General features: G+C 45.8%; 3 protein-coding genes across 3 annotated transcripts; all 3 read right to left on the bottom strand.

Annotated features, from left to right (window-relative positions):
- Nucleotides 1–7354: 7354 nt before the first annotated feature.
- LOC145591975 (uncharacterized) lies at nucleotides 7355–7864 on the bottom strand. The gene is made up of 2 exons (XM_081648451.1): nucleotides 7742–7864; nucleotides 7355–7639 (listed from the first exon to the last, which is right to left on the bottom strand). Exons 1-2 carry the CDS (start codon nucleotides 7862–7864, stop codon nucleotides 7355–7357), a joined length of 408 nt encoding a protein of 135 aa, XP_081504577.1.
- A 394-nt stretch (nucleotides 7865–8258) lies between these two features.
- On the bottom strand, nucleotides 8259–8786 carry LOC145591976 (uncharacterized). The gene has a single exon (XM_081648452.1). It carries the CDS (start codon nucleotides 8784–8786, stop codon nucleotides 8259–8261), a length of 528 nt encoding a protein of 175 aa, XP_081504578.1.
- A 1437-nt stretch (nucleotides 8787–10223) lies between these two features.
- Nucleotides 10224–12059, bottom strand: LOC145591977 (uncharacterized). The gene has a single exon (XM_081648453.1). It carries the CDS (start codon nucleotides 12057–12059, stop codon nucleotides 10224–10226), a length of 1836 nt encoding a protein of 611 aa, XP_081504579.1.
- Between the last annotated feature and the right edge of the window lie 1342 nt (nucleotides 12060–13401).

Consider the following 13401-nt stretch of genomic DNA (forward strand, 5'->3'; position numbering starts at 1 on the left):
CTGAAGTCAAAAGGGTACAACTCATAAAGAAAATAGTATCCCACTAACACAATAAAGGGTCTAATTAGTACATAAAAGGGTAAAGTCGAGTTACTTTTTGAGTCACCATCTATTTGCATTGACCGTAATAATGGCCTTTTGCAAAACTGGGTCATTAACTAAATAACAATTACTTAGCTTATTACCATAACAATTACATAATAAAGAGTTTTGCTGCTCATTCAAGCATAACATGCATCATAATCATAACATGATAAAATAACAAGGAAAATCTAGATTAGTACTTAGTAAGTACTACTTAATTATGTAGAACAAATTGCAATCTGTCTAGAAAATTTGAAGTACATAACATCCAATGGGTCACACTTGATCAAGGGGTAAGATGATCGTTCCAGCCGTGAACAGTTGGGTCATCCCATGGGTTGCGAAGCTCATCATCATCACTTGGGGCGGAGAAAGGTGACGGGGTGAGGTGATCATTCCAATCATGAATGGTTGGGTCATCTGGGTCACCATGTTGGTACCTGGTGGGAGAATAGGGCGAGGAAGGCTCCGACAATGGCGCCTTAAGAAACTACAATCAAATTAGAGTAAGGCACATAGAATAAAATTTTAATTAACTATATTAGAACTTAATTTAAATCGTGGAAGGAATACCTCTAGATCGACACCAAGCTGATGGCCAAAATATGAATTGCCCCTTTTAATGACCCATGGAAACAATTCTTTAACATCCCAAATAAGTAGCACCTTACTATAGCCATTTTGGCCTCCAAATCCTTCGACATTGTACCTGCCCCTTAGCTCAGACTTAACATATCCTATTGTGCTCTCGTCAAGGCGAGCCTCGGTGACGACAACAGCACTAGGTGAGTACGAATTGAACAACTTGTAGAACGTGTCCATGAACGATGGTCGGTGAACATTCCTTGCATTCCACAGGATGACATGTGAACCCGTGGGTATGAACCTAGGAGACGGCTGATGAACATTAGTCTCAGACCCATAAATAGACACCCGGTTGTACTTCACCTACCGCTTTGCTATGACACAAGTGTAAACATTTAGGTGAACGTACTTCACAAGGTTGCGCAACTCCATCACATTAATGGTTGTCATGTTAGCACTGATGAAAATGTGTCTTTCTTGTAAAGGCATGGTGTACAGTGGAAGTTTCTCGAGGTTGAATTCTGGCTTCAAATCAAAAACTAGAACAATCTCTTTTTGGGATGAACTCATCAGATGTTGAATTTTTGCACAACCACTTGACAAAAGCACCAACCCCCTTGTGGAGATAGTCATCCAAATCAGTTAGATCTGGGTAATACGAATTGTTCCTTAACAAACTTCCATCAAACTTTTGGGGATGTAGGTGGTTGTCCTAAATTCAAGAGAGTCAGACAGTTGATCACGAAGAAAGGTAGGGGGAATGTAAAGCCCCTTCTTCATAGTGATAATTACTCTCTGTTTCTGGAAACAGAATACTCCTCGGGGTTAGGGTAATAATATCAAGATGTCCTAAGGCTAAGTCTAATGAATGTCCGAATTTCCCTAAACTACGCCTTGCTGTCTGAGAGCTAGACCTGCAAAAGAGAGAAGGTTAACTGCCCCGGGGGTGTGACCCGGGAAAGCCCCTCCGATGCATAAGTCAGCGAATGTACTTTTTAGTGAGAGAAAGTAGAGAGAGAGAGAGTACTTTAGAGAGAGAAAGTAGAGAGAGAAGGTTAGAGAATTAGGAAAATGTTACCATCATTAATGATTGGAGAGCTATTTATAGATGTACTTTCAGGTGGCAGAAGTTGTACTTAGTTGGACAGGTTAAGGGTAAATCTGTACTTTGCTCAGACTAATAATGGTATGGATCATGGAGGGGTATTTTTGTAATTCCAAGTCAATGGGCTTTGGACAATGGACTCGGCCCAAACATTTAGCCCACGCGTGATGTGGGAACGAGATTACATGAAGTTCGGATATCACGCAGAATAAAGATGAGAGAAGTTGTCACATATGCCGGAGTGAATCTTGAGGCGTACCCGAGGGCTAAAGAGAGCCCCAAGTGACTTGCAAGGGTGAAAACCAGCCCCACGCAATGCCTTGAGAGTATTGTAATTGAGATGATTGAGCGATTTTGAGAGCTAAGCCTGATGATGGCTTATGGGTAACTGATGGTTTTTCTATTTTCAGAATATTTTCTTCAGGCTGAGCTCCATGTATCTTGCTGAAGGCATGACTTGTCTTGGTTTTTCGGCTAATCTTGAGATTTTTAGGAATGCTAATTAAGCTTAATCCTTCAATGGTGATTTTCTAGGCTCAAGCTTCACTTAGGCCCATTTAAACCAGGGTTTTGAAGGGTTTCCATCTCCTTAGCTTGGAACATATGAACTCTCACCCCACTTTATTTGTTTCTCACTCTTCACTTGCCTTAGAGAAATTTTTCAAAAATCCTCCCCAAACTTTCTCCCAAATTTCTTGAGAGTTTGAGTATTCAAGTCACATCGCTCGGGTTCGTCCAAGTACATCAAGATCTTCAAGAGGTACGCGAAATTTTTTCCTGTTTAATCTTAATTTTGATAGACCCAACAGCATGTTTGATGTTTATGTACTTGCAATTTTTCTAATTTGAAACGGCTTTTGCCTTTGATTTCGACTAGGATGGTTTTCGAATTTCAAACTTGTATTTAAATTTTGGGTTTTTGGTGGAATGTGTTTGGGGTTTACGCATAGCTGAAGTTTGGTCTGGATATGTATGCTTAGATAGGGGTTTGGCGTGAGAGAAAGAGAGAAAACTGAGAGGTCGGTTTTGGGTCTTGGTGCTCGGCACAAATGCCTTGATATGGGTGTCAAACTAAGCTCTCAGCTTGGTTGAAGGATTCGCCCAGCCTAAGACCGAGGGTAAGCGTGGGGCGCCGAAGGGTTTCGAATGCGACCGAGGGCCTAAGTGGGTAGCCAGATCGTGGGAGCGAGGCGGCTGATTTCATATGCTTAGCCCTCCGCATTCAGTTATAGAGTTGTTTTGCCAAGGGCTTGCTGCGGGGCAAGGTGAAGAGAGCGAAGATGCCGAGAGGGTAGCTTGTCGGAGTGAAGGCTCGTCAGCGCACTTGGCCAATTAAGCTGAGGCAAGCTGATGCTGGCCGAGGGGGTCGCTCGCACAGGCCGAGGGGGCGTAACCCGCAATGTCGAGGGGGTATAACCAGCACAGCCGAGGGAGGTGAGGAGAGAAAGGAGAGCTGAGGTAAGAGGAGAGAGGTGACAGCCGAAGGGGTCAAGTGTCAATGACCGAGGGATGTGACGTTGTGTGAGGGAGCGAGAAGTGTGTGCTTCGGGTTTTTACTTTGAGTGAGGCTCATGATAAGCCGAGGAAAGGGAGAGAAGCCAAGGGGTAGCTGGAGTGCCGAGAGGTATGCTGTGCGGCCGAGGGGTATGCCGCGCAGTACCGAGGGCTTGGCTTGGGTCAAGCCGAGTTCAGCGAGGAACTTTGTGAGCTATAATTTTGGATTTTGTTTTTGAGTTTGGATTTTTGTGAGGTGAGGGAAGAGATGGCCGAGAGGGTTAATGGTCATGCTGAGGGGGTGCCTAGCATTGATGAAGGGTTTGCAGCCCAGCCTAGCTCTCGGCCTTTTTTTTTTAAAAAAATAAAAAATAAAAAATGCTGAGGGCATAGGCAAGTCAGGCCGAGGGCCTTGATATGGCTGAGAGCTGGGCTTTCCCGCTCGTAGGAGCTAAACTCTCATACTTTGATTAGGTGACAGGTCCGAGTGATGGGCCGGGGGGTTCGGGGAATAGTAGCGGGCTAGGCATGTCTTTATGAAGCATGACTTGCTTATTTTTGCATCTTGATCCATAGCCGAAAACTTATTTTACCTCGGTTATTTTTCTAACACTTGAATTTGTTTATTGATGCTGTAGGTTTACTTCTCCCTAGGGTGAGCTTGATTTGCTCCAAGATAATTCTCCCGGCCTCTCTAACCACTTGGTGAGCTTTTAACACCTATTTTTCCTTGTATGCTTGGTTGTCCCTCGGCTGTGCTTTTGATGATATTAAGCTTAGAGGTACGCTGGTTGTATTTTTGTATGTGCCTTAAGCATTCTTTGGGGTAATCTTGAGTTGAGCTATGCATGTATTACGAACGACCAAGCGACTCAAGATTATCAAGATTCTCTCCCCGGCCCTTTATCTTATGACTTGTCCAATGAAATTTGGTCGGGGGGAGTACTTGTAGCTAATGTAATTCGTAGTAGTGTTGATTCATCTATTCCTTTGGGTGTGCCTTTTCCTTGCGTGTCATCCTCACCCCCTGAGCATGATTTAGGCTTTGATTGTTATTTGCCTCCTTCCCCTTAGGAAGTTTCTCTTGCACGTGAACCGACTTCTAGGGGTCCTTTGAATAGATTGCTTATTGACGGTGTGGTGACCATGTCAAGTCAGAATGATACATCTACTTCTTCTCTTGGGGCGCCAGTGACTTTTAAACCGCCTGTTAGGAAGATTATCCCCTCTATGTGCCCCCCCTCCCCTGCTTGGCTTAGATCTTTATCGGGGGGTACTAGACATTTGCAAACGGAATACCATGTTAATGAGCCTTTTCTTATCTCTTCTCCTGGGGGTGATAGTGTTGTAGATAACCCTCCCCCCGGGTGTATAGCTGTATATAAGAATTGTTTGGATAATGGGTTGAGATTTCCACTGCACCCTTTCATTGAGGAATTGTTGAATGAGTACAACTTGTCTATTACCCAGCTTGTTCCTAACTCCTGGTTGACAATAAACGCATACATAACCACTTGTAGTTTACTTGGAGCCCCTTGCACCGTAACTGCCTTTAGGAAAACCCATAGGCTTCAGGAGGTCCCGAGTAATGTAGATAGCCATGGGTGGTATGCCTTTCATGATAGGGAGTTCTACCTTACTATAAACACGAAACCCTCAAGTCAGAAGGGTTTTCGCCACACCTTTCTTTTCATTTTTCATGCCGGGGGTTGGAGGATTCCCCGGGATCATAGTGGTGTGCGTAGGATCAGCTTGAACTATAATGTTCCTGCCATGGGGGTTGATGAAGCCGTGGGGGCTGTTTGGAATCGTATAGGGAAAGAAGGAGAAGCTTCCAACCATGTGGATTTTGAAGGATTAGCATTTCAAGAAAGAGCGGTTTTTGAGGGTCGTGGGCCTGAGCCACGCCTATGATAGGGGTAGGATTTATTTCTTGTTTGTGTAAGTTTCATGATTTTATGATTTCTCCTGGGCTTTGCTATTAATAAGTTGGCGTGAATGTTGATTTTCAGGTGTTGCCTACGACCAGTTGAAAGGTAAACTCCAGAGGAAGATGTCTCAAGTAAACTTCCGAGCCGGAAAGATCAAGGCCTCTTTGAAGAGGGGAGATATGAGCATTTCTCCTCCTCCCCCGGTATGCCTATTTTCTTGGGATTAATTCCTTTAAAATGCTTCTTTCTTCGCTAACTCCACTTTGCGACCTATCTTTTCAGAACCCAAAGAACTCGAAGCTAAGGAGGAAGATAGCCGAGAGGGGGAGGGATCCTCCCAAGCAACAACAATGGAGGTGGATGACCAAGGATCTCGGTGTGTCTCCCTGGCGGTTTCTCAACACATCGAGCTCTTGGAGTCTGAGGGCTTCGAGGATCAAGGGAAACGCCCTTAGACGAAAGAGGAGAGTGATGATGAAGGTGGGGAAGGCTGTGAGGCCGGGGCTCCTTATTTTCCTGAATCTTTCCTCGGCTTGACCAAGCGTGGTCGCAAGAAGATGGTGAAGAAAACCATGACCCGCTTCCCTTCGATGAGGGACTTCAAGGTGGTGAGGACGGAGCCCTCCAAGGCCATCTCCTCCGCCTTTGATGGTATCTTGAAGGTATACTTTGTTATACATTGTCATAATTTGTCTATCTCTGGGATTGTCCTAACCATCTTCTTATTTGTTTTTGATGTAGGCTGGCGTGACCCTGAGTGTGCTCATGGAGGAGTACCAGAGAGGAGCTATGAAGAACATGGAGGGTCTTCAGACGAAGCTTTCTAATGCCCGGACCGAGATCCATAATCTCAAGCTAGAGCTAAACTCGGCCCAGGAGGCATTACAGAAGGCCAAGAAGGAGCTTGCTGATGCCCAAGAGGCCGAAAAGTCTAGCTTCCAAGCCCTCGAGACTCAGCTCAAGGAGGCCAAGGAAGAGAAGAAGCTGATCACAACTGAGCTGAAGGAGAAGAAAGCCGAGCTGACCAGGATGAAGAGTAATCTGGCTAAGGCCAAGAAGAAAGCGGAGCAGAGTCAAAAGGAGGTGATTGCTGAATGAAAGCAGTCTATCGCTTTTGTAGATTTCCCATCTATGATTGGATATGAGGCCTTCGAGCCCGGGATTGCGGATACCATGACCCACATGGAGACTGTCTTTGCTTCTTTTGGGTTGCAGGATTCTTACCCTCAAGTGCGGGATAAGGTTAAGGACCTCGTCCGCGCTACTGAGGAGGAGGAGCGAAAGAGGCTACTAGCTGAGCAGGGCGAGACCAAAGAGTAACTTCTGCAGCCTTTGTCTTAGACTTGACTGATTTCTTTAGGATGTATTTCTTTGGGATGTATGAAACTTATGACCTATTGTTTTTGCTTGATGACTTGTAATTGCTAATCCTACTTAGACTTTGTTTTGTTGATGTTTATGGAATTCGTATGCTTTTCTTTCCGCTATCCTTTGTTAAATATTTGCTCACTACTTGATCATTCACCCCTAGGGGCCAAAAAGAAGCCCCAAGCATTTAACGAGTTGCCTTAGCATGCAATTGTTGCTTGGTGAGGGCTAAAAAGAGCCCTTGAATTGATAATGGAAACAAACTAGGGGCTAACCGAGCCCCAAGGTAGGAGTTGTATGAGAGTTGGGCTATTCCAACTCATTACTGATAATTTAAACAATTCTAGGGCTAACACAAACCCCAAGTTGTAAGTTATATGAGAGATGGGCTTTTCCAACTCTTTAAAGGAGGTTGAGGGCTAAACGAGCCCCAAGTTATGAGTGATCTTTCGGCCAGGACTCTATCTCAAATGTTTGAGCATAGGCTAGCATCTTGCCCCAAACATGGGAGAAAACTTTTGTCTTAGCGAACCAAAATTCTTTATGCCAGGCATGTGGTGCTATTAAATGATTGTCGACTATGCTAACAAGCGATATAAAAGTTCAAAAAATAAACTAAGTAAAAACAAACGACAAAGTGTAACATATAAAGAGAAAACATCCCAGTTGGGGGGTTTTTCATTGTATTAACATTAATGCAGAAGACATTACAGTGATGCACTATATTAAAGTTGATTTCCTGGTATCGGCTCTTATTGCCCCTAGGGCATCATTGTAAGGGAGAGGCTTATACATAAAACCTTCGAAGGTTATCAGCATTCCATGGCCGGGGGAGGTCCTTGCCATCAGGACTCTGTAAGCGAAAGGTCCCCGGGCGAATCACCTCTTTAATCTTATAAGGTCGTTCCCAATTCAGGCTTAGCTTTCCCAATGCCGGAGGCTTGCCAGCAGCCTCACACTTTCGGAGTACCCAGTCTCCCTCTGCTAGGGGTCTTACCTTGACTTTTTTGTTGAAGTAACGAGTAATCCTTTGCTTGTATGCTATAGAGCGAAGCAAAGCATCTCCTCTTATCTATGGGAGCAAGTCTAAGGACAAAGGCTTTAGCTGATCATTTTGGTTGAAGTCATAAAAGGTGACCTTGGGGGATGGGATCCCAAGTTCTACGGGGAGTACAGCATCACTCCCATACACCAAAGCAAAAGGGGTTTGCCCTGTAGCTTCTTTGGTGGTGGTACGAATAAACCACAAGATCCCAGGTAAGTCATCCACCCAAGTCCCTTTTGTTCCTTCCAGCATTGTCTTCAGCCCCTTCAATATGGTTTTGTTAGCTGCCTCAGCTTGGCCGTTTGTCTGGGGTCGACATACAGCGGAAAACCTTGTCTTAATCCCGAAACCTCCGCAATACTCCCTAGTTGAACCGCTATTGAATTGTCGGCCATTGTCTGAGATCAAAATGCGGGGTAATAATATTCCTCCAGATCAATTTTTGGACTTGTTTGTCGGTGGTTGTTGCTACTGGCTCGGCCTCAACCCATTTAGTGAAATAATCCACTACTATTAGAAACTTTCTTTGCCCTGAGGCCACGGGAAATGGCCCTAAGATGTCCATGCCCCAACGATCAAAAGGTAAGACCAACTGAATACTTGTGAGGGAATTGGCTGGAACATGAGGCATATCAGCGAACATTTGTCATTTCTCAGATCTCTTGACAATCTTCATGGCGTCACTCCTAAGAGTTTGCCAATAGAATCCAGCCCTCAACGCCTTTCCGGCTATAGTTCTTCCACCCTGATGGCTGCCACATGCTCCTTCGTGGATCTCTCTAAGTACATAGTTCCCCTCCTCCGGGGTTATGCACTTCAGCAACGGGTGTGTGAAAGACTTTTTATAGAGGGTTTCATCATGAAGTAAGAACCATTCAGCCCGTTTTTTAATCATCTTGAAATCGGGGGTATCTTCAGGTAGTTCCCCCTTCAAGCAGAGAATGATTTTATCCATCCAAGTCTCACCTCTATCAATTTCCATGATGGCGGGCCTTTGAATACTTGGTTTCTCCAGGACTTCCCACATGATGTTTCGGGGGGCTATCCCCTCAGCCGAGTTTGCTAGGCGGGCAAGAGCATCAGCTTGCTGATTTTCTGACCGGGGAATGTGCTTGATCTCAAAATTGTCAAACGATTTTGCTAGGCTTTCAGCCTTCTCAAAATAGGCTTTCATGTTTTCTTATTTTACTTCAAATTCTTTTGTCATTTGCCCCACTATGAGCTATGAGTCTGAGCATACTTGAACTGACTTGATTTTCATGTATTGGCATAAGTTTAGCCCCAAGATAAGTGCTTCATACTCAGCCTCATTATTAGAAGCATGGAAGGAAAACTTAACAGCATATTCAAATTTCTCTCTCTCTGGGGAAGTGATTACCAGCCCGGCCCCACTTCCAGCCTTATTAAACGACCCATCCACGTAAAGAGCCCAGGGGGCGGAGGTGTCTATTGGGGTAGGCTTGTGAGCGCATTAAGCTATGAAGTCAGTTAGGGCTTGGGCATTGATGGCCTTCTAGGGCTCAAATTCAATTCCAAAGTCAGCCAATTGATCTGACCAATCAGTCATTCGGGAGGAATGGTTTGTGCTTTCTAGCACTTTCTTGATTGGCTGGCTGGTAAGAACTTTGATCGAGTGTGCTTGAAAGTATCGCTTTAACTTCCTGCTTGCCATCACTAAGGCGTACACCACCTTCTCAATGAGAGTATATCGTGTTTTGGCCCCCCTTAGGGCATGGCTGACAAAGTAGACAGGTATTTGGCCTTCCTCTCTCTTAGCAACAAGAACCACACTGAGAGCATAGTCTGATATGGCCAAGTATACAAATAATGTTTCCCTAGGGAGGGGGCTAACAAGCTTTGGGGTATTCATCAAATGCTCCTTTAACTGCTGAAAGGCTTTCTCAGCCTCCTCATCCCACAAAAACTTGGGTCTCTTGAGCGCCTTGAAAAATGATAGACTCTTGTCGGCTGATCGAGATAGGAATCGCCCCAGCGCAGCTAGGCAGCCTATAAGGCGTTGCACTTCTTTCACATTTCGGGGGGATTCCATGTCAAGGATGGCTTGGATTTTTTCCGGGTTAGCATCAATGCCCCGCTGATCTACCATAAAGCCTAGGCACTTTCCACCTTGTACCCCGAAGACACACTTGCTGGGATTGAGCTTCATTTTATATTTTCTAAGGGTGGTGAATGTTTCATTTAGGTTTGCTATATGGTTTGGGCTTTCCTTGCTTTTAACAATCATATCATCAACATAGGCCTCAACATTCCGGTCTAGCTGCCCTTCAAAGATTTTATTCATCAGGCACTGGTTTGTAGCCCCGGCATTCTTCAGGCCGAATGGCATCACGTTATAGCAGTATACCCCCTGGCTAGTGATGAAGGCCGTGTGGGCTTCGTCTTTCTCTGAAATGGGTATCTGATGATACCCCGCATTGGCATCCATGAAACTTAGGAGGGCGTGAACAGCGGTCGAATCCACCAACCTATCAATCTTGGGTAAAGGATGGTCGTCCTTCGGGCATGCCTTATTAAAATCTGTGAAGTCTACACACATGCGCCAGGAGCCATTTGGCTTCCTAACAAGCACGACATTGGATAGCCACTCATTTTATTGGCATTCTCGAATGAAACCCGCTTCGAGAAGCTTCCTGACCTCAGCGGCTGCAACTTTGTTTCTCTCCGGCCCGGCATGTCGGAGTTTCTGCTTGACGAGCTTGTAGCCCTCCTTGATATTCGGCTCGTGGGTCATCACCTCGGGGTCTATGCCCGGCATTTCATCTGCTGTAAAAGCAAAAATGTCTTTGAATGATTTTTTCTTTGAGCTGGGGGTCCAAGCCACTCTCACAGTCCGAGCGGGGTCATCCCCCAAAGGTATGCTCTCATCCTCGTCAATAGGCCGAGGCCTACCGTATTGCTTAGGGTTCTCAGCCATGTAGATGTTCATTACGGGGAGTTGGGGCTCATCAACATCCATTGCCTTCCGCTTGGCCCCCTTATCCTCCTGATTGACTAAGTCTTCGGGTTGCCTCAAACTATCTACATAGCTTTTCCTTCCCTTAAACTGATCTCCATATATCTTCCCCACCAAGCCATCATCGGTCTTGAAATGAAGGAGCAAGTGATAGGTTGAGATTGCGGCCTTGACCCTGTTTAGTAGTGATCGGCCAATGATCATGTTGTATGGCAGCGGGGTATCCACAACTAAGAATGTGTGTACCAAACTCCTCCCCTTCTTTTTTTCTCCCAATCGGACGGGTAGCTTGATTATTCCTAGGGGGTAAACATGTTGCCCTCCAAAGCCAACTAATGGCATATCCAAGGGTGTGTGGTCTCCCCTGCTAAAACGCATTTGCTCAATGCACTTCCAAGTAATAATGTCGGGTAAACTCCCACTATCCACCAGGATATTCTTCACCTTAGCATTGGCCACCATCATATGAATCACTAGAGGATCATCATGGGGCCTTTGAATCTTCTTAGCATTGTCATCACCGAACACCATGTAAGGGTGTTTTGGGGTGGATGAGGGAGTACCAATATCGTAGATAGGTACTTCGAGCGACCGCAAATGACTCTTGCGTGCCCTGTTAGACAAACCCCCGGAGGCAAATCCACCGGCTATGACATTGATGCTCATGTTGGTGTCAGCAGAGCTATGAGCTTCCTGCGCAACCTTGGAAGCCTTGCTTCTTTGTTTATCCTTCGGGGGGGACTCGAGATATCGATTAAGCTTTCCTTCTTCTGCTAGCTTATCCAGGGCCCTATTAAGTTCTCTACAGTTCCAGGTGATGTGACCGCACTCCCTATGGTATTCACACCAAAGCTTCTTGTTCTTTTGCTCTATTGGCGTGTTTATTGGGTTAGGCTTGGGGAGGATACCCTTGTTCTTTATGTCAAAGTAGATCTCACGCCTATCAGCATTGTACTTGAGTCCTTCATCATCACTCTCAGCCCTCCTCGGCCTTCTGTTCTTGTTCTCATGGTAGTTATCTACTTGCTTTCTCTTCCCCTTATTGTTGGCCACGGGTGCCTTACACACCTCACTTGCCTCAATGATTCTTTCAGCTCTTTCCATGGCTTCAGAGAAGGTACTTACTTTGTCATGCACGAGCTCAAACTTCAGCTTGTTGGACTTGAGCCCGAAGAGAAGGTCTACAAAAGAAACATTATCTTGGAGGTCGGGGATGAGCTGGGACTCGGTGTTGAACCTTTTGATATAGTCCTTCAGACTTTTGTTCTCTCCCTGCTTCACTATCATCAAATGAACGCTAATCTTTGTTTGCCTAATTCCAGCAATGAAGTGCTTTTTGAATTGGGTAGCCAGCATGTCAAACGTTCTTATGCTCCCTAGGGTAAGGTTGTTGAACCATGTGTGAGCTGTGCCTTTGAGAGTAGTAGGGAAGAACCTACACCATGAAGCTTCACACCCGGTTTGGACTCCCATATGTGCTTTGTAAGCGTTCAGATGGTCCGTTGGGTCTGCCTTTCCATCATAAGGGTCCAACGTAGGGATTTTAACCTTAGGAGGAATAGGGGTATTGATTATCTCCTGGGTAAAGGGGGTGATGTTCTTGACAATCCCAAGCCTCCCTAGCCTAGGAGAGGAAGGACGCTCGAGACTTTTGCTTGCTGAACGAGCGGGTTGAGCGGACCTCCCCCTTGGCCTGGAGGTGGCTGAGTGGATCATGCTATCCTTATACCTTGTTGATCCATGCCGAGAGTGAACTCTAGTTCGACCTCTCTGGGGGGAATCATTCTCTTCCTTGGAGCTCTCCCGCCTGGAGTTGATTATCTCTCGAGCGTCTAGAGTTCCCTCCCTCAGCCTTCGGTCATTGATTATCTCTCTAGCATCTCTTGGTCGGCTTGGCTGCCCTGTCTCCCGCTGGGGGTTGGGGGATTGATGTGGTTGAGAGCGACGGGATTCCTGATGCTGAGGCCAAGAGGAGGCTTGATGGAGATGGGACACGCAAGGCGGAGGGTTAGGCTGTGGAGCGTTCCCCTTCCTGCTTTACTCCACACCCTAGTTGACAAGTGCCCTTAGGCTTTCTTCAAGGTTTCTGTTGATCTGGGCTGGCAGTTGATCCAAGTCTCGGTGGGTGACTACCCGGGGTCTATTCACCTCTCCAGCGGGGTCACTACGAGCTTAGGGTTCTATCTCCTCGACTATATGAGCATGCCTAGCCGAGAGAATCGGACCTTGTCTAGTAACATCTTGATATGTGCTGCGGGGACGCCTAGTGTTCACCATGACTTTTTGTTAGTTTTCCCCATAAACGGCGCCACCTGTTTCTGGAAACAGAATACTCCTCGGGGTTAGGGTAATAATATCAAGATGTCCTAAGGCTAAGTCCAATGAATGTCCGAATTTCCCTCAGCTACGCCTTGCTGTCCGAGAGCTAGGCCTGCAAAAGAGAGAAGGTTAACTACCCTGGGGGTGTGACCCGATAAAGCCCCTTCGATGCTTAAGTCAACGAATGTAATTTCTAGTGAGAGAAAGTAGAGAGAGAGTACTTTAGAGAGAGAATGTAGCGAGAGAAGGTTAGAGAATTAGGAAAAAGTTACCATCATTAATGATTGGAGAGCTATTTATAGATGTACTTTCGGGGCAGAAGTTGTACTTAGTTGGACAGGTTAGGGGTAAATCTGTACTTTGCTCTGACTAATAATGGGCTAGATCATGGAGGGGTAGTTTTGTAATTCCAGGTCAATGGGCTTAGGACAATGGACTCAGCCCAAACACTCTCAAAATAAGTGGTGGTGTTGAAATCAATTTCAGGGGTGTTACT

This window comes from Chenopodium album, chromosome 18 (genome assembly GCF_948465745.1).
Source record: "Chenopodium album chromosome 18, dcCheAlbu1.1, whole genome shotgun sequence".
NCBI lineage: Eukaryota > Viridiplantae > Streptophyta > Magnoliopsida > Caryophyllales > Amaranthaceae > Chenopodium > Chenopodium album.